Source organism: Lutra lutra, chromosome 11 (genome assembly GCF_902655055.1).
Source record: "Lutra lutra chromosome 11, mLutLut1.2, whole genome shotgun sequence".
Classification (NCBI taxonomy): Eukaryota; Metazoa; Chordata; class Mammalia; order Carnivora; family Mustelidae; genus Lutra; species Lutra lutra.
Window position 1 is genome coordinate 1,302,959 of NC_062288.1, and position 21,843 is coordinate 1,324,801.

Consider the following 21,843-nt stretch of genomic DNA (forward strand, 5'->3'; position numbering starts at 1 on the left):
GTGCGCAGGGGGCTGGCGGGAGGTGGGCATGAGGTAGGGGGTTGGCTTCAGAGCTCGCGGAGCCCCTCCTTACAGAGCTCAGGGTGTCAGGGGCCCTGGGGGTTGGGGCAGACAGATGAGACACTAACGGGAGACAGGAGGGGGCACGCGGGAGAGACGGGGACAGCACGAGGACGGGTGGGGTGGGGCTGGAGGACCCGAGACACAGCTCACAGTTGGGTCCAGGAGCGGGACACGGAGGACTGGAGACGGCAGGAGGGGCAGGCCTGGGCCCTTTAGGGCCCGCCCCGCTGCCCGAGGCTGCTCTCCCCGCCTGATGGCGCACTGGGGTCTGGGCTGGAGCAGGCCGGCCAACACTCCTGCAGCCTCCGGCCATGCAGGACGCCCACAGGGCCGGGGTCGGGGCAGAACCGCAAAGACAGGGCCTCGGGGGGCCTCCGTGCTGACGACAAGGGCCTGTGTCCGTCTGTTCACGGAAACCACGTGAACATCCACTCTCCCTTCATCCAGGGGCCTGTGCTCACCTCTGTTTTGGGGTGTCGCCGTGTCCCCCAAACTGGCAGAATGGCTGGCCATCGGGCCCTGGGGCAGCCCTGCGGGCCTTCAAGGCTGAACTGTGACCATGTGGCCCAAAGGCTCCGGTGGGCCCACATGCCACCTGCCCTCCCGGGGTAGGTGGACAGAGCTGGGAGCAGAGGGGCCCTACACGGGTGCGGCCCACCCACCCTCACGGGCCGTGGAAATACCTAGAACCCAGGCAAAGCCCCTTGCTGGCTGTCTCCTTAGTGGCTGCCAGCCAGGCAGAGTCACCGACTTCAGGAAGTTCAAGAGAAAAAATCAAAAACAAATTCAACCATGCACTTGTTCCCCTGCAGGCTGGGAGCTGCCCCGCTGGCCAGGGCGCCGGCCTCTTGGCCCGCATGCACTAGGCAGGCCCCAGGGGCTGTGGCCAAGCAGGGCCAGCGCCCCGTGGACACCCCTTGCCCGCATCCCAGACGCCCCACTGTGCCATCTTCCAGATGTACCTTTCGTGTCCTCGTCCTCTATAGTGGTGTGAGTGCTGTCCGATGACTCCTGGGGGACACACGGAGACAGCGGGTCAGGATGAGGTCTCTGTCCCAGCCCGCCTCTGTGGGGCCTGGAGGTGCCCATCCCGGAACCCCACAGGCGGTCACCCAGCCCCAGGCCTCAGCCGCTCACATCCGCAACGGCCCGCGGCCCAGACGAGCCTTCTCCTGACCAGACGCGCCTGGAGGAGAGCCTCCCCGTGACTCTTCCGTAAGAGAGGAAAACGGGCTGTCTGGCACTCCCAGCTGAACGGGAAAGCGCCCCCAGCCTGTGCACTGTGGCAGACAGGGCGGGAAGGCTCCAGGACGGCCTCAAGAGACTGGTCGTACCCACAGCTCCTGCCCCAGCAGGGGCCGCCTGCCCCTCGGGCCTGGACAGTCCAGCCAAGCCCAGTCTCCCCACTGCGGGGGCCTGCGAGGGTAGACCGGCAGTCCCAGCACCTCTGACCCCACTCAAAAACCAGCGGCCTGTCACCTCTCACGGACTCCCCAGGAGGTCCGCCTGCTCCTGAGTTCCTCCAGGGATCCTCCTAGCCCCGAGTGAGCGCCCTGTGCTAGGCCCCGCCCGGCAATGGGGTTGGCCTGCAGCTTGTAGGATCGGGGCACATACCACAGCCCCCCAAGGTTGTCTAAAGGCCCCTTGCAAGACAAACAGGAGCCTCACCCCAGACACGGGGCCCAAGGAACAGCTGCCCCGAGCTACAAGGCAGGAGGACACCCAGGCCCTTTCTGGCACGTTGCGTCTGTGCTGAGAGCCACTGGCCCCTGGTCCCGGCCTGCAGCCAGGATATGAGGGGCCCTCTGGGGAACCTGGGGCTCGGAGGCAGTCTGACTGCAGACTGGGGCGGGTGCCAGTCCTAGAAACACAGCTTGGCGGCCCGCCGTCCCTCCCGCCACCCTGAGAGCCAGCCCCTTCTCTGGCCCCGGGCGCAGGTGCCCATGCAGCAGGAGATGCCGGGCGCGGAGCAGCGGCAGAGGCAGGCCGGCCCGGTAGGAAGCACTGGGGGCAGAGGTGAGTGATGGAGGCGGCCAGGGGCGTCTGTGTTGTTCCCTCCTCCCGGCCCACGCTTGCCCTCCTCCCCTGGCACCCCAAGGCAGTCCTGCATGCCTGGCTCCCGGCTCTGCTGGTTCTGCCCGCAGACAGGGCCGGATGGACAGCCCGGAGGATCCTGAGAAGCGGACCCTGCTCTGGGCCCCCACCATCAACAGTGACTTGGTACAGCCATGCCTGAGACGGCAGCGCCTGGGGCCTCATTCCGAGGGGGTGGCCGTGGACCTGTGGGGCTCTGTCCTGCCTCGAGAGGGTCCCTGTACACCTGCCCCCCAACTCTCAGCACAAGGGCTGCCCGGGTCCGTGCCCCTGACCTGCCCCTGACCTGCCCCAGACCCTGCCTCCTGCCTGGGTGCAGGCTCCCAAGGGGGCCGGTGGGTGCAGTAGTACCTTGATCCCGTCCACGGGGTTATGAATGACGGTGGTTTGAGGCTCCTACGGAAGAAGGAAGCACAGAGGAAGGAAAGAGGGAAGTGAGAGGAGAAGATGGGTGGAAGGAGGAGGCAGCCGAGCGTGCGTGGCAGGAGGCAGAGCGGTTTGGGGAGGCCCAGCAGCCGGGAAGGCCAGAGAGAAGCACGTGCGCCCACGGAGCGCAGCACAGAGCGTGGGGGCGGTGGGCGGGCAACGAGATCCTCCTGTCCCCTCGCCTTGCCACCTGACCCTCTGCCCCGGGATGGGCGGAACGGTTTTGAAGATGTCATGGGAGTGGGGGTGGCATATGGAATGGACGGGGTCTGAGACGGGGCTGGCTGTGTGGGACCCTCCCCTCCGAGGCTGAGGCCACCCCTGCGTGCTGGACGGCCACCTGGCGAGCCGAGCCTTCCTGTGGGCAGTGTGGGGCTGGGCTCCGCACGAACTCGGAACCCGGGCCCCGGCAAACCCCGACCTCTCGGGGCGGCCGGCCATACACAGACCGCCATGGGCACATAGCGCCCTTGCACCATCACAAGCCGCGCCATCAGCTCAGAGGGGGGCCTGGCCAGGACCCACCCCCTGGCCCCCCGACGAGAGGGCCAGAGCCAGCAGGCTCCTCTGAACTTGTGTCTGCCCACACCTGCCCAGCCAGAAGCCCCCGGGCTTCCTCCGCCCCTGCCGGCAGCCACAGGCCAGCAGGGCCACGGGGCTGTGTCCCCCAGAGGCTTGGGGCCTGCAGGGTCCGGCCGCCCACGGGAAGCCGCCCTGGCTGCGGCCGGGTCATCACCAGCAACTGCCACAGCGGCTCATCTCCCTCCAGATCACTGGGGGGCTCCGCAGCTAAGACCAGCCCCACCCATGGTTCTTGGGAGACACCAGAGCCCTCAGCTCCAGGGCGGCGCACCCCTGCAGCAGCCGGAAGGCATCTCCCCGCCCAGCCAGGCCCCTGCAGGGTGGCCAGGCACACACGCTCCGGGTGGGCCCGCCGAGGGCAGAGTTGCACAGGGCAGGGCTCCTGAATGCCTCTCAGCGCTGACCCACAGGTGGGACACCGGGCCAGGCCCCTGCGCAGACCCGAGACCCCCCGAAAGGGGCTCGGCCCTAATTCCACACCCGAGCGGCAAGGGGGAGCTGGAGGGCCAGGCACCGTCCATCGGAGGTAGCTGGGGCTGCACCCCACCTCACCCCAGGCCTGAGAGGCAGCCACCGCACAGCCGGGCTGTGGTAGGGCCGGAAGGCAGGGGGCCGAGGGGCTCAGTACCAGGGCAGCCGGAGGAAGTGTCCCCTTCGGGCTGGTGGCAGCAGCACTGTTCTTGGTGCTGTTTGTCTGGGGCTGTGGAGAGAGGAAGAAGTCAGGGGGGACGGAGCCACACCTCTTCCCAGGGCCTGCCCGCCAGGGGAGGGTGGGGAGCACGGCCGCAGGTGGGCCGGCAGGGCACTCACCTTCCCCGCGTCAGCCTTCTTGTTGAGTAAGCTCTTGGCTGCTGCATCGGGAGGAAACAGGCGACATGAGCAAAGGATCTGCAGCCCCCGACTACCCACCCCTCGGTGTGAGCTGACCTCAGGGCCAGCCGGGCTCTGGGGATCCCCAAGAGCTAGGGGTCAGCCAGGGGACCCCAAGTCCCGAGGCAGGGCGGTGTCCGTCATCGGTGGGGGGTGAAGCAGGTCTGCCCAGTTCTGAGCCTGGCCATCCTGGAGAAGGCCCACGGGAGACCCAGGACAGCCCAAAGCTCTCATCCCCAGGACAGGCCCCTTCCCCCGGCCATTCTCCATGACCCTGCAGGACACCCAGGTTTCCTGCCCCACATGGCCCTGCGGCCGTGGGCAGTTGTGCAGGCTCCACCAAGAAGGAGGCGGGTGCCCCCCACCCTGCACAGGAACACAGGATGGGGCACCAGGCTGGGGTGCTGGGCCAACTGCCTGTCACCTGCCTGTGTTCCCGGGCGGGGGCGGGCTGCAGCTGGCCACCCACCCACGTAGGGAGGGGCTCATCCCCAGCGCGGGTGGCCGCCTGCCATCAGCCTCCCGGCCCCTCCCTTGGCAGACAGGACTCAGCGCCCTGCCCACAGGCCCAGGCCCCCAGCTCAGCACCCAAGGGGCTGCCTCGTTCTTCAGGAACCGGCCCTGGAAGTCCTGACCTTGGAGTCATTTCCTGGCCTTATCGGGGCAGCATCGGCCCCTCTGCCCACCCCTGAGGCCCCGGGGCTCTGATGGGCTCAACAAGGTGCCACCCGTGGGGAAGGCTCCAGAGGCCCCCACATCCCCGGCTGCCCACCGCCTGGGGGACACCCAGCAGACGGCCTGGCTCGCCCCGACACGACCACACAGAGGTCAGGGCAGCCCGCCACCCCTCCAAGTCCCACAGCATCTGGGCCCTGCGCAGTGGGCAGCGTCCGCGGACGGCTGCCAAAGCAAGGGAAGTCGGCTTACCTTCCAGGGGAGGAAAGGTGAGGAGGGAGGGAGGTGGTAGTAGGGAAAGAAAGAAAACAAGATTCCTGTGGTCAGGCAGGAGTGCAAGCGTGTGGCCCAGGACCCCCCCTGACCCCGCCCGCGCCCGCCCGCCCCACCCACACTCCCGGCCCAGCGCTGCCCCACCTGTGCAGGACAGAACCAGGGGCCGAGGCCGGGGGTGGGCCCCCAGGGCTGCTGCAGCCCCCCACCCCGCCGTGGGCCCCCAGCCTCCAGCCGGCCCTGCAGCCCACGGTGGTTCGCGGGGGGCGGGGGGGTACTCTTGACGGCGGGAAACATCCCTGGAGGCTGTGGCGCCAGGCCACTGTGCACACCAGGACCCAGGGAGAGCAGTGGTTCTCCACTGGGGGTCCCCACACTGGCAGCCTCAGTGGCAGCACCCAGGCCCCCCCGAGACTTCCCAGGGGTGGTGGGGCGTCTGTTCTGGGGCTAAAGCTAAATGCTGCTTTGGTTTGAGACCACTGTCAGGGTCCCAAGCCTCTGGACTGTGGCCCACCTTTCTCTCCGTGAAGGTCCCTTTGCCGCCCTCCAGGCTCTGTGCAGGGACATGGGTGATGTGCTCGAGCAGAGAGCCCTGTGGGGCTGTCCAAGTGCCACCCCAGGGGCGGTCTCTCGCCACAACCAGTCCACTCTCTCAAAGGCTTCCCCACCAGGAACCATGGGGCTGCGTGTCACCAGAGACCTGCCTCTTGGCCCGTGCCCCGGTCCTGCGGGCTTCCCCGCCGCGAGAAGTGTCACAGGATCCCAGTCAGTGCAGGGGTGACAGGGCCCCTCCCTTGCCCACCAGGCCTGCAGCACACCCTCCCAGTCTGGCAAGGCTGGATCAGGACCGCACCCCAACACCCTGCAGGCCCAGACCCGTGAGCGTCCCAGGACCAAAACTGCCATCTCCCAAGGGGCCGCTTCCCCTTGTGGGGACCCTGGAAACCACCACAGGTCAGCCCCAACCCACCTCCCCATAACCCACCATGGCGGGACAGCCCAAACCTGTGGACACGGGAGCTTTTGCACCTAACCCCCACTGACCTCAGTCCCCTGCTCCCTTCCCCAAGTCCAGCGCACAGGTAGGCCACCTCCCCCAACGTGGGAGTCATGCTGAAGTCACACAGCCCAGGGACCCCGTCCTTGCTGGCTGACCAGCAGGGCCAGGGTCCTCCAGGGGCCTGGAGGAAAGAGGCATCCAGCCCAGCATCCCAGAGCCATGCATCCCCACAGAACCCGCACACTAATGTAGGACGTCAGAGCTGGCCCGGCGCCCCAGGAGACACAGCCTGCCCTGCCTGGCCTTCCTCTCAAACCGAGCCCTGGTGAGAAGTGGACGGAGACCCTGGGGCAGGCCTGGATCTCAAGAGGGTCCCCCTCAGTCCCTGACTCTCCAGACCCTGCTACCTGAGACGACAACACCCCAGCAGACTCAGACCGCTCCAGTGGGGTCCGGGCTCCAGAAAGCCTCACAGCGGACACCCAGACCCTTAACCGATCCCCAAACACCTCCCCTCGGACCAGCGGCTACAAGACACGGGATGGGCCCCTCCTGAAAGCAGCTCCTGGAAATTCCTTGCCTCCAGGGCTCTGTGGACGCGTCTATACCAGCAGTACAAGCACAGGGCCCTCCCCCCACGCTTTCTCAAGTCAGATACACTAGTTGGCAGCAGGGGCCCCGGGAGGGGGGGTGCTGAGCAGGTACCCCAGACCCGTGGTGGACAAGCAGAGACCTCAGGCCAGCCACGGCTGCCCCCCAACCCCAGCTTGCCCGCCCCCTCTCGGGGAAGGCCGAGACGCTCTGACGACCTGCGGCATCCGTCTCCACGGAGACCCCGCGGGCTCCTCCGGCCAGGGCGCTGCGTCACCCGGGAGGCTGTCCCCTATGGAGGAGCCATGGCCTTGAAACGGAGAACCCCGCCCAATGCCACTGGCCGAGGTGGGCTGACCTCAGCCCAAGGCCCAGCGTCGGCTCATCCCCTCGCCGGCGGCCCCGGACAGCCATGCTGGGCTCTGTCCTCATGCACTGACTGCTTCCAGGACGGAGCAGCCCGGGGCGCCCCGCAGGGCTGGGCATGCACACGGCGCATGCATTCGCGGCGCATCCACGGTCCACGGCAGCCGGGCGGGCGCAGGCAGGGGCCCCGGCAGAGGGCAGCCCAGCGGCCTCGCTCACTGCGCTGGGCAGCCGCGCTTCTCCAGGAGCGCCCAGGCACCCTGCCCTCCCCCCCCCATGCGCTCCAGATGGCCCTCCAGGGGCCTTGCCTGCCGGACATGTCCGCTGGGCTCACAGAAAGGGCACAGACCATCCTTCCCGAGGGTGGCCCTGCCCGGAGTACCCCCAGGAGGGGCCAGCTAAGGAATGCACCCCTGCGGGACCTTGAAGCAAGAAATGGGGTGGACGGCTGGCTGGGGCCAAAGCACAAGGCACCAGCAGAAAACCAGCCCCCGCGGCTCCGTCTGGGGAGCCCTGGGGTCGGCCCTTGGCTGCAACAGGCTCTGTGCGCCCTACGCCTGCACTGGCCTTGGCTCAGGCTGGGCCCCTGGCAGGTCCTGGGGTCCGCTAGCCCTCAGGGCTCTGGCCAGCTCACAGGGGGATGGGCAGGAGCTGGCCTGAGGCCCCTGGGAGGAGCGGGGTCCGGAGAAGCAGCCTCTCTGCTCATACATTTGGGAGGAGGCCTGGGGCCTCACAGAAAGACCCAACAGGACATTCTCTGGGGGCTGAGGCCCCCGTCCTGGAGCTCGCAGAGCAGACATGCGCATGTCAGACCACACAGACCTCCAGCTCCAAGCGAGTGATGGGAGCAGCACGGTGCAGGTGCCTGGGCACAGGGACGGGCCAGGCGGGAAGTGCAGGGGGCGGGGGGCTGGCAAGAGGGCTCTCATGGTGCAGGACCTCTGCCCCCAAGCCTTCTTCCCCAGAGCCCCCATTCAGGGTTCAGACCCAGCAGCAGCCGTGAGGCTTCCTACAGGTGGTCAAGGTCACTCGGAACAGGAGTCATGACGGACAAGCAGGAAGAGAGATCACAGAGCACAGGGCTCTGACCAGAGGGGTCTCCTGACCCCCAGACTCAGGGGCCAGGTCCAAGGTCCGGTGAAATGCATCTGGGGGGAGGCATGGCTCGGGTGTCCCCTAGCCTGAGCCCTCCTTCAGCGCATTGGGTCTGAGGCTGCCGTGTGGGATCTGTCCCCAGCGGGAGCAGGGGCTCCCGGGGCCTCGGGGGCAGCTCTGGAGGCCCGGCCGGCAGCTGCGTGCAGCGAGGGGGCTGCATGCCAACAGGCGGGACCCTGGGCAAGAGCATCTACCTTGTTCCACCAGCCCCATGGTGGTGCCGGAGGCCGCGGTGGACATTGTGGCCGGAGCGGTGGTCTGTCTGCCCACTGTTAGCACCGGGTTAGAGACGAGGGAGGGGCGGACACAGACGGGGCGGGCAGGGGAAGGGAGGGGAGAGACAAAGGAAGCAGAAGAAGATTAGAGTCCACAGTTGGGTGGCGGATGGTTCCAGAGTCCCGTTCACAGGAGAGTGGGAACAGGACTGGGACTGACGGACAGTTGGAAAGGGTCTGCCTCCTTTCTCCTTAGAAAACCCCAGCGGGGGCTTCTCGTGCCCAGTGGGCATGCGCACAGGACAGGACCCGTTAGTATTGGTGTGACACACGCCCCCGGTCCCAGCAGCACGGTACCACAGCCAAAGGAACAGGATGGGGAGCTAGATGCAGACGAACAGGGATGGACCCCAGACGCTCCCGCACCCAGTGACGCGGGCGACACACAACCACAGGACAGCCAGGGGGCCACTTGCCCCGCGGGCGACGCTCTGCCCAGTGGGCCTGCCAGGGCCCCTGGCCTTGGGGTCGCTGACAGACGCCCCCATAGCAGCTGCACACCCCCAGCCCTGCCCACCCACAGCACCCCAGGCGGGTGGCCGCCAGCAAGTCCAGAGCTCGGTGGAGAGGTCCCGGGTCCTCCTCTCCCCTCCCACACACAGAACGGGTGCTCAGAGGGCTCAGGACAAGGCCACGGAGGCGACCAACACCTGGACAGACACACAGGGCTGCAGCCCAGACGGCAGCGAGGACACAGACCCAACACGCAGGGACGGGGACGTGTGCCGGGCGGCCTCCCAGGCCGGGCTGGGGCAGGGTGGGGGCGGACCCTGGGGTGCTGCCCAGAGTCTAGGCCTCGCAGTCCTGAGCGGGCAGAAGGCCACTACACCATGGGGGAGAAGGGCCGGGGGGAGGGGGGCATGAGAGGGGTGGGCCACGGGCGGCGGCGGCTCCCTGGGAAGCCTTCCCCTCCGCGCGCTGACCGCTCTTACCTGAGAAATTTCTCGTGGCCAGCATGGTGGTGAGGATCGCGCCCTGGGGACAGACATGCAGCTGAGGCCAGGCCGCCGCAGCCCGGACCTCAGCCCGGAGGCACCCGCAGGACCTGGGTCCCGGCCTGGCACCCCAAGAGTCACCAGCTCTCTAGCTGCTCAGGGACTGGCCCCCGCTTCCTGAGTGAAAACAGAGGCTGCCCGCTAAGCACAGCTTCCGGGGGCCTTCAGGACCCCTGGGGCTGCTGCAGCCGGCCTCCTCCTCCTCCCCCCACACCCGGCCACCAGCCGCTCGGGCTGCTGTCCACACCAGGCCTGTCAGGGTCCGGGCCACCCACCCACTCACGCGGGGGCACGAGGCAGCAACCAGGGGCACTTGCGCCTCCATAACCCGGGGGGTCCCTGAGTGCCGCTGCCATGCAGGGGGCTGGGTCCGCCTGACCCGTCTGCTCTGGGAGGGTGCTGGGATCGCCGGGACCCTGTGCCTCCCCTCACCCAGCCCGCAGGGACCCCTCTGGCCACTCCTGGCCTGGGGCCGTCAGGTCACGGGCAAGTCCCCAGCGGGCGAGCACGCGGGCCGTGGGGCAGGCGGGCTGGGTGCTGGGGCCCAGGTCTCACCTTGAGCTTCCTTCGGGCGTTGAACTTTTTCAAGCACTCCACGGTCTCCTGCCTGTGCATCATGGAGGCCACCGTGGAGCGTTGCTGTGGGGAGAGGGGGCCGTCACACCCTGCTAAAGGCTCCAAGAGGTCTTCGTCCCTCGGGGAGAGGGCTCAGGACAGCAGAGCTGTGCCACGGCCCTTGTGCCAAAGCCACCAGCCGCCCACTGCAGCCAGAGCTCAGCTGTGCCCCCCTGGCTGCCCAGCCCTGAGCCCACCGCCCCTTTCTACCTGGAACGCCCCCCACCCTCACCCTCCGGGCTCTCCTGACGGCCGTGTCCCCTACCCAGGCCCCCTGGCCTGCCTCGACTCTCCGTCCCCTCACACACAGGCCGGACCAGAGACGGAGGCCTTGACAGCCCGCAGTGGGTCCCAGGCCCCCGGGGGCACGCAGCCAGGAGACCCGGGGACACGCCAGTGGCGAGCGGAGGACCCCAGGGTCTGCGTGCGAGGACTTACGCAGACCCACGGGTGCTTCAGCGCCTCGTGGGCTGTGATGCGCTTGGCGGGGTTGATGGTCAGCATCTGGTTGATGAGGTTTTTGGCTTCAGGAGTGACCGTGTCCCACTCAGGAGATGGAAACTAGAAACGGAAGCGACAACGCAGGATTGTGAAGCCCCCTCCCCAGACAGCAGCCAGGGTCCTCTGAGGGCTCTCACGTGGGCCTGCCTGCCCCGGCTGAGGAGAGGCAGAAAGGGTCGAGCACTCACGTCGTAGGCTCCCGCCTTGATCTGCTGGTACAGCTTGTGCTGGTCCTCATCCCAGAAGGGCGGGTAGCCCACCAGCAGAATGTACAGAATCACCCCTGCGCAGAGCAGAGCGCCGGCCTCACGCACTGCCCTGCCTCCCCCCTCCCCCAGCCTCCTCCCCAGCCCCCCACTCTCTGGATCCCCCTTGTAGGCTCCACCCCTAGCCCACCCCCATGCCCTCGGAACACAAAGGTCACATCCAGGGCTCAGCTCCTGCAGCAACCCCGCCACAGTGGTCTGCACGAGGCCCCCCGCCCACCCCACACCGTGTGCTTCTTCTGGCCCAGACCTCTCTTCTGGGTGCAGGGCAGGCACTGGGGTGCTGGGCTTCAGCCAGGTGGGCCCCGCCGGGGTCACATGAGCAATTCTAATCTGGGTGGGGAGGGGGACTCCTGGCGGACAGCAGCCCCGAGTCAGCCCGGGGGCAAGCCTGGCACGGGTGCAGGACTCCCTCCACCGCGGCCCCACGGCCCCACCCCGCCTCCACAGAGGGCTCACCGCATGCCCAGATGTCCACTGGCTTGCCATAGGCCTCCTTGCGCAAGACCTCTGGGGACAGGTAGCCTGGCGTGCCGGCAAACCCTGGGGACAAGGCAGGGGCAGTGTGAGGGCCAAGAGGGCAGCAGACCCCTGTCTTCGCTCCAGGCAGCCGGGGGTCCCCACTCACCAAACCATGCCTGCTGGTCCCCCTGCACCTCGATGGCCAGGCCAAAGTCCGCCAGCTTCACGGCTGCCCCTTTGCACTTGCTGGCCAGGAGCAGGTTCTCGGGCTGCAGGGAAGGCGACACGCCAGTGCGCATGTGGGTCATGCCACAGGGCACGGAGGGGAGGGGACACAGCAGATGGGATGGTGGTCTGCGGGCTGATACCCTGCCGCGTGGGTGCTGCCCCGGCAGATTCCTTGTGACCCAAGGGGGCAGAGGGGAGCTGTCACACCCAGGCCGAGAGCTCAGAATGTGGCGGGCAGACCCGAGAGCCCCTTCCCAGCCTGGCAGGCAGTGCGCCCGCCATGTCCCACATCTGGGTGCTCAGACTCCGTGGGGGCTGCCTGAGAAATGGTGCCCCCCCTCCAGAGGACCAGAGTAAGAAAGCAGTGGAGAGCGTCTGACCGCCCCATCCCTCTGGCTCAGGCCATCCAGCGTCCCCAGCGGGAAAAGGCCCCTCACAGGCCCCCCTGCCTCAGGAGTAGCTCACTTGGGCAAGCTGAAGGGACGTTTGTCCCCCATCCCACAGGAGCACCACGGGGTGCTCTGTGCAGTGCCCTGTCCACGGGCCCCCCCATCCTGGCCTGGCCGCCTTCAGCGGTCAGTGCAGAGCCCTCAGAGCTCTGGCCTCCAGCCTCCCTCGTCCCCGACCACCAGGGGCCCTCAGCCCCCTCACCAGGCCACCATCCCGGCAGGCAGGCCCACTGAGAGTACAGCCGTGGTGGTGCCCCAGGAAACACCCTGTTAACAGTGCTGAGGACCCTGAGGTGGCAGAATGTGCCCACGGACCCTTGGAACCCATGAAGGATGCCAGCCCCATGGCAAAGACCGGCGCTTCCCCGGGCCCCACACAGCTGGCCGGGCCCCATGTCCCCAGCACGTCACCTGTGTGAGATGTGCTGTGGACATGGGGTCCTACCTGCCCAGCACAGAGGCCCCCTCATGTCTCTGTTTGGTCAACGTGAGTGGGACTAGGGGGCCCCCATCTCCCCTCGCACCCACATCGAGGGGTCTGAAGTGGCTGGCAGGACTGCCATGGATGAGGGCTCAGCCCCGGAGAAGAGTGGGGGACCCCCGCTCCCCCCCGGTTCCCTCACAACCCCCCACCACGGAGCCAAATCCCTCTGCTCTCCCCACGCCGCACTCGGCTGAGCGCAAACCCACCACAGGATGGCCTTGAGGGTCTGTCCCTATCAGGAGACAGGCGTCCTCTCTGAAAGAGGAGACGCCATCTGCCCTCCACACCCGGCAGGAGGCAGAAGGTCCAGTGTCCTGCCCTTTTCTTTTCAGCAGGCTGGCATGGCCCGGAACATGCCGGGGCCGGGGTGGGGGGCGCACATATGTTCATGCCTCACAGGCTCCATGGCCACGGCGGGGGCACGCTGCCACGGGACGCATCTTCAGACCAAACGTGGTGCCCGACGCTGAGGCCCACGGCCCGGGCACACAAAGCAGGCAAGGACGCAGGACCACGTGGGACGTGCAGAGACAGATGGAAAGGGCTCTGGAGGGGACCCCGGGCCTGCTCCCGGTGTGACACCATCCCAGAGCAGCCCCTGCAAAGATCGGGGGCCCAAGGGAGGTGTGACCCCATTCAGCCTGGGAAGGTAGGTCTCAAGTGCCACCTGAGGACTCTCGGCAGGAAGGACAGGCCCTTCCCCCACAGCCCAGCCCAGAGGAAAGCCCACTTTGGAGACACTGAGAGGCAGGAAAGGTGGAGGGGGTGCTGCTCCCCCTGAGGCCACGCGGTGCCCTGCGGGGGGACAAACCACTCTGCCCAGAGTGAGTCCAGGGCAGCAGACTCGCAGGACGGGCTGGACGCCGGCAGAGGCCAGCGGGGCCGCCCTCCCCAACCCTGCTCCCCGGGCATCTGCCCCACCTGTGTGCAGGTCACCTGTGTGCCCCCCTGCTGGGTCTGTGTGCCCCCCTGGAGCCCAGACGCCCTGAGTGCACATGCACACACACGCGCGCCCCTGCATGCGCCCCCACACGTGCTTGTCCTCGCGCTTCCCCTCCCCTCCCGGGCCCCTTCTTGCAGGACACGCAGCCGCCGACGGCCAGCTGGCCCAGAGCAGGGTTGGGGACTCACCTTGAGGTCCCTGTGGACGACGCCCATCTGATGGCAGTGCAGAACCGCCTCCAGGATCTGCTGGATACAGTGACTGCGGCGAACGGCAGGCGAGTTAGTGAGGGTGGCCGTGAGGGGCAGGGGTGCGGGAGTGGGGTGCTAGGTGGCACTGGGGTCGCAGGAAAGCAGAGAGTCAAGGTGCCGCCTGCCGCACAGGGGAGGAGATGCCGGCTAGAAAGGGGTCCCCTGTGGCCAGCAGAGGGCAGGGCCAGCCCCCACGCCCCACCTTCTCCTCTGACCAGGCCCACAGCAGCAGTACTCAGAGGACACACCCCTGTTCCCCCGGCTCAGGCCGCCCAGGCCTGACCCCGCGCCAGACATCCTCTCAGAGGGGGACCAGGGCTGAGCCCACACCCCGCCAGGCAGGCCAGCCGTGTGGAGCGGGGTGGCCACCAGAGCCCCGCAGTCCTGGCGCAGTGGCAATCCCACAGCCGGCCACACTGGCTGCTCGGCCCCGGGGCAGCCCCGTGGTCCTGGAAGCTTCCTGCCTCTGTCCCGAGCCCTGAGCCAGGGAGATGTCGGGGGCCCTCCGGACATGCCTGGCTGCAGGGAGAGCTCAGGGCTGTCCTCGGGCTCTTCGCACACCGGTGCATGCCCATCACCCACACCCCAGGCCCCGAGGACACAACACCCTGGGACCTGAGTCTGCCTCCCCCAGGTGCCCCGAGGGTGCTCACGGTTGCCGGCTGCCCCAGAGTCAGCCCCCGACTCCTTGGGGTCCCAGCCACCCTGCAGCGTGGCCAGCCGCGGGCTGCCAGGAGCCCCCTGCCCAGGACAGCAATCACAGCCCCTCGGGTGGGGACGAGGCAGGCAGGGAGGCAGACTGCTTCAGGACCCCTCCTGCCACGCCCGGACCTGGCAGGTGACTAAGGGTCAGCTGTTCTCCTAACCGCGAACGTGGCATGGGGGTGAGGGACCAGACCGGGTCCTCAGGTAGCCCTGGGCTGGCTGGGAGAGCACACACGTGAGGGACATCTGCCCACGGCCCGGGAAGGAAACCCGAGCTTCCTCCCTGCACAAGCCAGGACCTGGGAACCCTAATGATCACAGTGCCTGAGCTCTGCGGGGGGTCAGAGGAGCCGGGCCCAGACCTGGGGGAGGCCACCTCTTGTCAGCGCCACCACGGGCTGGAACCACAGCCCCCTCATGCCCTGAATCTCAGGACCTGGGGTCTCCTGTCCTTGTGTACTGGCCTAACTCACTCTCAAAACCTGCCTTATTCTTATGACTCCCACAAAGCCCTCATCTGCCTAGAACCATCCCCCATGGTCCTCATCCCCGTCCTGGTGGCGCCAAACCCCCGTTATGGTGGCCACGCACTCAGCACCTGTGGGCTGACCCCCACGGCAAGCTCGTTGGGGGGACCACCCCACCAGGGCCCCGCCTCTAAGGTGGGGGCAGGACGCAGGGTGCAGGCAGAGTCCCACGGCTGTCAGCGCTCACACCCGGCGCTCCGCCACGGGTCCCTGGGCCCACCTCGCACTGTGGCATTGGCAGGGAACTGGGGGGCCCTGACAGACCAGCCCCCTCCCAAGCTGCTGCCGCTCGGTGCTGGCCTGCACCCCACTGTCCCGTAGGAGCCTGCCCTGCCTGCACCAACAGCCCTTGCGGGCCACAGGGGGACATGGCCTGGGCCTCTGGCTGCTCCGGCAGGCCCCGGGGTCCCTGGCCTCTCGTCAGACCTGCTGAGCCTGCGGCACAACCTGCTTCGGCTCTGGGTCAAGCCCACCTTCCACCTGCCCCTCGAGACCCTTCCTTGGCTCTGAGCCCTGACAACACCCTCTGGGCCGCCCACCACAGTCCCACAGTCCCACAGCCTCTGCAACAGTCCCGACAGGGCTCTTTCCTCATGATCGGGCCACGCCCAGCAGGGAGAGGTTCCGAGAATGTCTGCTGGACCCTCAGGTCCATGCACTGCAGGACAGACGGAATGTTGGCTCAGACTGGGGGCTGCACCACCGCTTTCCTCCTTGTCCCCTCCTGGGAACGCAGGGCCCAAAGCAGCACCAGAGATGTGAGCCCACACTCCCGGCCAGGGTCTCTCTGAGAGCATCGCGGGACTGAGGACAGACCCCACTCCAGGGGCTTCACGGGCGCCAGGAGGGAGAAACCGGCGGGCAGGGCACAGACTCGTACTCTCTCCCGCACGGCCAGGAGGGAGCTGCCTAAGCTGGGCTCCCCGCTGGCCACGTGGTGGTGGGAGCCTGACGCTGCGGCCTGCAGGAGCCCATTCCGGGAGGCCCTGGCCTGGGGGCCTCCAGGGTACTACTGGCCCCCTGCCCACTCCAGCCTGGGAGCACAGCCTGGAGTCCTGCCTACCTTCCCTCCTGCTCACACTGTGCCATCTTCCTGGCGGGGACTTTTTGGGTCAGAGTTGTTGCCAAGATCATTCTAAACACTGGCTGGGTCCTGGACACCATTCTCCTGGTACTGGGCTCTGGGGTCACCCCAGCTGCACCCCTGCCGCCGCCTCCTCCTCGCTGGGGCAGTTGGATTCTCGGGGGCCCTTGAAACATCTCTCAAGACCCACATAGCTTTCTAGGGTTCTAAAAACTGGGTCCTAAATATTTTGACCTTTCCTTTCCCTGCTTTGGGAAAAGACACTCCAGGTTCCCCACAAACTGCCACATTTCTCTGAAGTGGGATCGGGAAAGAGCTCAGAACAGCAGTGCCTGCCTTCCTCCCGTCCCCTCCAGAGACTCGCCACGATGGCAGCCCCAGGACGTCCCGCCGCGAGCAGCACTGGCCCTGCCGGCCCCAGGGCCAGACCCTGCCTCCGCACGGGGCCAACGACCCCTCTCAGGGGCAGGTCCCCAGAGCCAGGCAGCCCTCCCAGGATGGGAGTTAGCCTGGGCCACGCCTGCCACGGTTCCTGACAATGCCCGTGGGCGAGTCTATGGCAGACGGTCAGGTCCTCCTGCCCAGAAACAAAGCACCAGCACGAAGATCAAATGCAAGGCCGGAGCTCCGGGGACAAGAGGCGCCCAAAAGCACTCCCTAAGAGTCCCCTCGTCGCCTTCTCCACGGTGGGCAATGAGCAAGGCAGGCTTCGTGAGAGAAAACTAGGCATTTGTGGGGGGAACTCCAGCCCTGTCTCCTCTGGGCCAGTTCCAAGGGACCCCTAACACCAAAGGGGCCCTCCACGACAGGGTCCCTAACAGGAGTGGGGCCAGAGGGATCCCTGGGCATCAAGTGGCAGGGCCGGGGGCTGGAGAGGGTGTTGGAGACAAGGCTGAGACACAGGCAGGAGGGGCAGGCGGGTGAGGGAGGAGCTCGGAGGCCACAAGCGTTGGGAGCACAGGGTGTGTGCACGGCTGGGCGTGGGCGGGCCGGGGTGGGGGGCAGCGCCCAGGGGCTCCCAGCCAAGAGGGAATTGCAGCCACGAGCCTTAACACCCCTGAGCTGGGAGCACCTGCTGCGAAATGCAGGGAAGGGGCCAGGCCCCAGACAGTGAAGGGTGCCGAGGACAAAGGCCCCAGAGGCAGGACGCTGCCGTTGGGGACACAGAGGGCCGTGAAGGCCCACGGCCCAGATGCAGGCAGCCCCGTGGCCATGGTGGCAGAACTGGAAGGCAGGCCCTCCTCATGCTGGCTTTGTCCTGGTGGTGGGCACCAGGCCCTGCCCCAGCCAGCGGGACCCTGCCCACCGGGCCTCCCCAGAGCTCCTCCCCCACCCGGCAGAGGTCAGGACAGCCCAGGCCTCGCAGGCAGGCGCCCACTCTGCAGACATCCCCACCCCGGCCCCACCGAGCCCGGGCACGCGGCTCGGCTGCTCTCTCTACTTTTCTTAAAGGAGGAAATGAGGACCGATCTGCTCCCGAAGGGGACCGGCCACTCCCGGGGGAGCGGACGAAACGAAGGTCCTTCCTCACGGAGCCTTGGGAAAGCAGACCATGCCCCTGCGCCCTGTCCCTGATACCCCCCAACCCCGGCCCCAACCCTGGAGGACCCAGGAGGCCCTGGACGGGGACCCAGGCCACCGCGGGACTCGCTTGGGCTGTTGCCAGCAGGCACGGTTGCCCGTAGGTAAAGAAATGAGTCACAAAAAGCTACTTCAAAAAATAATATTCAAGGGACGCCCGGGGGCTCAGTCAGTGAAGCAAACGCCTTCAGCTTAGCCTTGATCTCGGCGTCCCGGGACCGATCCCCGTGTCTATGGGACCCTAGCTCAGTGGGAAGCCTGCCTCTCCCTCTGCCTCTGCTTCCCCCCACCCGGCTCATTCTCTCTCTCAAATAGATAACATCTTTTTAAAAAATTAAAATGAAATAATAATATTCATTTTCTGGATTAGAAAAGGAATATATGCTCATTAATGAAATTTTTAGGAGCAAGTAACATGAAAAATTAAAAATAAAAAGCATCCACAGTGAACACCAGCAGCTAGAGTGACCAGAGCAGCCTTCTGTCTGTCACAAGAGGGGTTCTGGGGCCCAGCTGTCCTCAGGCTGACATGCATGGGCCACAGCTGCCAGCTGGCCGCCAATGGCATCCCTTCCAGGAAGGAGGGCCCTGTGTCCCCAGCAGCACGCTGCGGGTGGCCCCCTGATGTCCCTGGGGCTCTCATCCCCTGGGATGGCTGACCCCAGGGGGAAGGTCTGCCCAGGGGCCCCCACAGGAGCCTCAGCCAGAGGGAGACCGAGCCCCTCCATCCCTCCACACAGGGCCCTGGCTTCCTGCCCACCATGGACGGGCTCTCCCTTCCTGCCTGCCCTTCCTGCCTCTGGCCGTGGAAAGACGGCACGGAAAGGGACCCCTGCCCCATCTTCAGAAAAGCATTTGGAAACTGCCCATCTCCTCAAGGAGGGCCCTGCCAGGTGCCTGCTGTGGGCCACAGACAGATGTCCAAGGTGGGGGCGGGGGGAGCACCATGACTCCCCCTTCCACCGCCCACCCCCACCGAAAAAGCCCCTCTCTGGGCCATCCCCACCCCAGGGAAGCGGAGCCGGCCCGGGTACTCCCTGACTCCAGCCTGCTCCGATCTGGGGGAGGACACAAAAGTGGCTGCTCCTGGGACGTGCTCCAGGTTCCCAGTAGGAATGCCGCCTCCGCCCGGCAGACCGTCTGCCTCAGCCGTGTGAGCCACTCTGCCCACAGGAGCACACGCGGGCCCCGGGGGCCAGCGGCGACTGAATGAGGCAGGGGTGGGAAGAGAAGGGAGCCGGAAGGACAGAGGCCTGCATACCCACCTGGCATCCGCCTCGCTGTAGTACTCTCGGGCCACAATGTCCTCGAACAATTCCCCGCCCGTGACCCTGAAGACAAAACACAGGTCACAGATTCTGAGGACCCCATCTGCCTTATCACTCTATCCCCATTGTCACCGCTGGCAACATCAACGACTCCTCCTCCCCCTCCCCATTCTCTACCCTATTTCCCTATCGTCCTCATCTCCCAGGACTAACAACCGACCGAGTCCTTACACACGGTATCATTTCACATGTCCACTCTCACAGCCGCTCCATGACATGGCACTGTCATGCTCAGAAAATGGGCTCTCGATGGGGTGGTGGCCCCGTGTGGACAGCACAGGACTTTGACCCAGGCCTCTGCAGTGTTACCCAGGCTTTGTCATGCTAACTCTGGGCCTGAAGAGATCTGGATCCCTCATGTCCCCCGGAACCAGAGCTGTGACCCCGCACAGAGCAAGGGGCCAGAGAGCCAGTGTCCGGATCTGGCCTCCCTTGTAGGTGAGCCCGTGAGGTGTCCCAAGCCCCATCTAGGAGCAGGGCGGGATTTCTGTCTGCACACCCACTTGTCACGTGTCCCTGCTCAGTGAGGGCCTTACAATCAGGACGGACGCCCAGACAGGAAACTGCCCGGAGGGCTTCTGGGAAACCCGAGAGACTCCAGGCCACCCGGGGCCCTTTGAGTTGGAAAATAAGGTGGACAGAAAGGTGAAGACAACAGGGGTGAGGCACAGATGCAGGGAGAGCAGGGAGGAGCCCTCCCAGGGCACTCCGCAGGCCCTCCCCCAGCTCCGCAGGCTTCGGCCAGGCTTCCACCGCTGAGACGGCCAGGCCAAGAGCTGCCTCCCTCTGCAGCGGCGCTGGCCCCAGAGGCTGTGCCCTCTCTGTCGGCATTTCTGTTCACGAAGGTGGGGATTGTGTGGGCCTCAGTTCTGTGCCCCTGCTTGGGGCGGGCTGGCCTGTGGCAGGGGCGACAGGCACCGGGCCTGCTTGAGTGGGTGCCCCTGGCGTGGGTCAACGCTCCCTTAAAGTCAGACGGCAAGACACACAGGATGTGTCGGGGCTCAGCATGCCTCTCTCTGGCGACACGCCTGCTTCTGACCCCTCTGGACATGCCAAGCGCTCGGGAGGAAGGAGCTCTTGGGGTTCCGACCTGCCACCAGAAAAGCCCAAGGCTCAGAGCCGGCAACGGCCTAATGGAGGCTGAGCCTCGCGGGCGTGTGTGCGCCGGCCTGTGCCACAGGCACGTGCATGCACACCCGTGTGCACATGCACGTGTGTGTGTGTGCCCGAGTGCATGTGTGTCTGTGTGTGCGTGTCCGTCTGCACGTGTGTCCATGTGCGCATGTGTCCGTGTGCGCATGCGTGCATGTGTGTGCACGTGTGCACGTGCATGTCCGTGAGCACACGTGTGCCCGTGCGCGTGTCCGAGTGTGTGCGCGTGTGCCCGTGCGTGTCCGTGTGTGTGCCCATGTGTCCATGAGTGTGTCCGTGTGCACGTGCTTGTCTGTGTGCCTGTGTGCGTGTTTGTCCGTGTGTGCGTGCCCATGTGTCCGTGTGCGTGTGTCATGTGTGCGTGTCCGTGCCATGTGTCTCTGTGTCCGTGTGCACGCGCGTGTGTGCATGCGTGTGCCCTGTGCACGTGTGTGTGTCCGTGGGTGCGCGTGTGTGTCCATGTGCACATGGAGCGGGAAGATGCAGTCAGGGCTCCAGCCCAGGAGAGGAGACTCACTGTTTACCTCCCCGCACCCAGACTCCCAGGAGAGGCTCTGCGGACCCTGAGTCCAAACCCGGGGAGCCCCCTGGGAGCGAGGCCTCGACCGGGCTGGGGATAGGCCTGTGGGTCCCTGCACCTGGGCCATGCGGTCCAGAGCAGCAGGGCAGGGACTTGGTTGCTGGCGGGGGAGGATGGCGTCGCGTGCAGGTGAGAGGCAACCTGACCCAGAGGCCGACATCCCCTCCTGTCCTCCCTGTCCTCAGCGGGACAACATGGCTGATGTGCGGCTATCCCCAAGTCCTTGTGACATTCCCAGGGGTGAGAGTGGGGAAACCTGTCAACTCCTGAATCCACACTTTCCCCAAACTTGGGGCCTTTGGAAGGTGACGCCAACCCAGGCAAGAAGTGGTCCCCGGTTCTAGTGCCACATAGCGAGGGATGCTGCTTGGCTGGAGGGGCTGTGGTGGGGCAGGGCCTATCTGACGCTCCCCGCTCCCTCCCGGCCCACCCCAGAAGCGGCTGCCTGAGGCCCCGGAACAGAGGCCTCCGCGGGGTCAGGACCACCGCAGGCCTATGGGCCACAGAGGCTTTCAGGGAGGGCGTGCAGGGCCTGGGCCCTTCCCCTGCCCTGCCCCCCAGAAACACCGCCAAGCACTCCTCTCTGGGCTCCCCACACTTGCCTGTCATGTAGGCCAAGAAACATGAACCTACACATGTGCACACATACACACACACACAGTTACACACGTGCACCGCATGCACGAGCACACGAGCGTGCACACGACACCCACACCCCGTTCTCTCCCTCCTGTCTTCTGAATCACACCCACCCAGCTGTCTGCCACCAGGGCCCAGGCATGGCCGCCCTCCAGCCGCATGGCCGCTACACTCTCTGTGACACTGGGTGGGTCTGGGGGGACACGAGGTGGGGGTACAGCAAGCTTGTCCCCCTCTGCAGGGACCATGGGACAGACCTTTAGGGCACAGCCTCAGCCTGGCAGTGACAGCTGTGTCCCAGCCCAGCCTGGGCTGCCTCAGAGCATGGTCTGGTGGGACACTGGGGGACTGAGAGAGGACCAAGCCCCTGCAGGGACAGTCCCGGCCCCTCTCGACCACGGGACCCAGAGGGCACTGAGGGCTCCGTGGCTATGGCGGCATCTGTCTTAGAGGGAGGAGCAGCTGCCCCAGGCAGGTGTCCCATCACACAGGTGACAGCACCCCGGCCTTGGCCATCAAGAGGCCACTAGAGGCCGCCCGAAGCCCAGGGCCCTGCCCACCCACTTCCAGGGCCCCAGCGGCAGTGACTCATGGGCAGCTAAATATAGCCGCACAGTGGGAGCGGCCAGGGACGGACGGGGATGAGCTCACCGCTCCTGAATCAGGCAGGAAGGAAGAGGCAC

General features: G+C 66.4%; 1 protein-coding gene across 14 annotated transcripts in view; it reads right to left on the bottom strand.

Moving 5' to 3' along the window:
- CAMK2B (calcium/calmodulin dependent protein kinase II beta) overlaps nucleotides 1–21,843 on the bottom strand; it is a 77,356-nt gene that overhangs the window by 6,434 nt on the left and 49,079 nt on the right. For 3 of the 14 annotated variants that reach the window (XM_047694745.1, XM_047694743.1, XM_047694756.1), the window contains 13 exons: nucleotides 18,727–18,792; nucleotides 13,502–13,574; nucleotides 11,376–11,478; nucleotides 11,207–11,290; nucleotides 10,670–10,764; nucleotides 10,419–10,541; nucleotides 9,921–10,004; nucleotides 9,303–9,345; nucleotides 8,290–8,364; nucleotides 3,976–4,013; nucleotides 3,794–3,865; nucleotides 2,509–2,553; nucleotides 1,026–1,074 (listed from right to left, as the gene is read on the bottom strand). In XM_047694745.1, the coding sequence (XP_047550701.1) occupies nucleotides 1,026–1,074; nucleotides 2,509–2,553; nucleotides 3,794–3,865; nucleotides 3,976–4,013; nucleotides 8,290–8,364; nucleotides 9,303–9,345; nucleotides 9,921–10,004; nucleotides 10,419–10,541; nucleotides 10,670–10,764; nucleotides 11,207–11,290; nucleotides 11,376–11,478; nucleotides 13,502–13,574; nucleotides 18,727–18,792 (950 nt within the window). Of the gene's footprint in view, nucleotides 1–1,025; nucleotides 1,075–2,508; nucleotides 2,554–3,793; nucleotides 3,866–3,975; nucleotides 4,017–8,289; nucleotides 8,365–9,302; nucleotides 9,346–9,920; nucleotides 10,005–10,418; nucleotides 10,542–10,669; nucleotides 10,765–11,206; nucleotides 11,291–11,375; nucleotides 11,479–13,501; nucleotides 13,575–18,726; nucleotides 18,793–21,843 lie in introns of all 14 variants that reach the window. The other 11 variants (XM_047694744.1, XM_047694742.1, XM_047694751.1 and 8 more) reach the window with 7 other exon arrangements.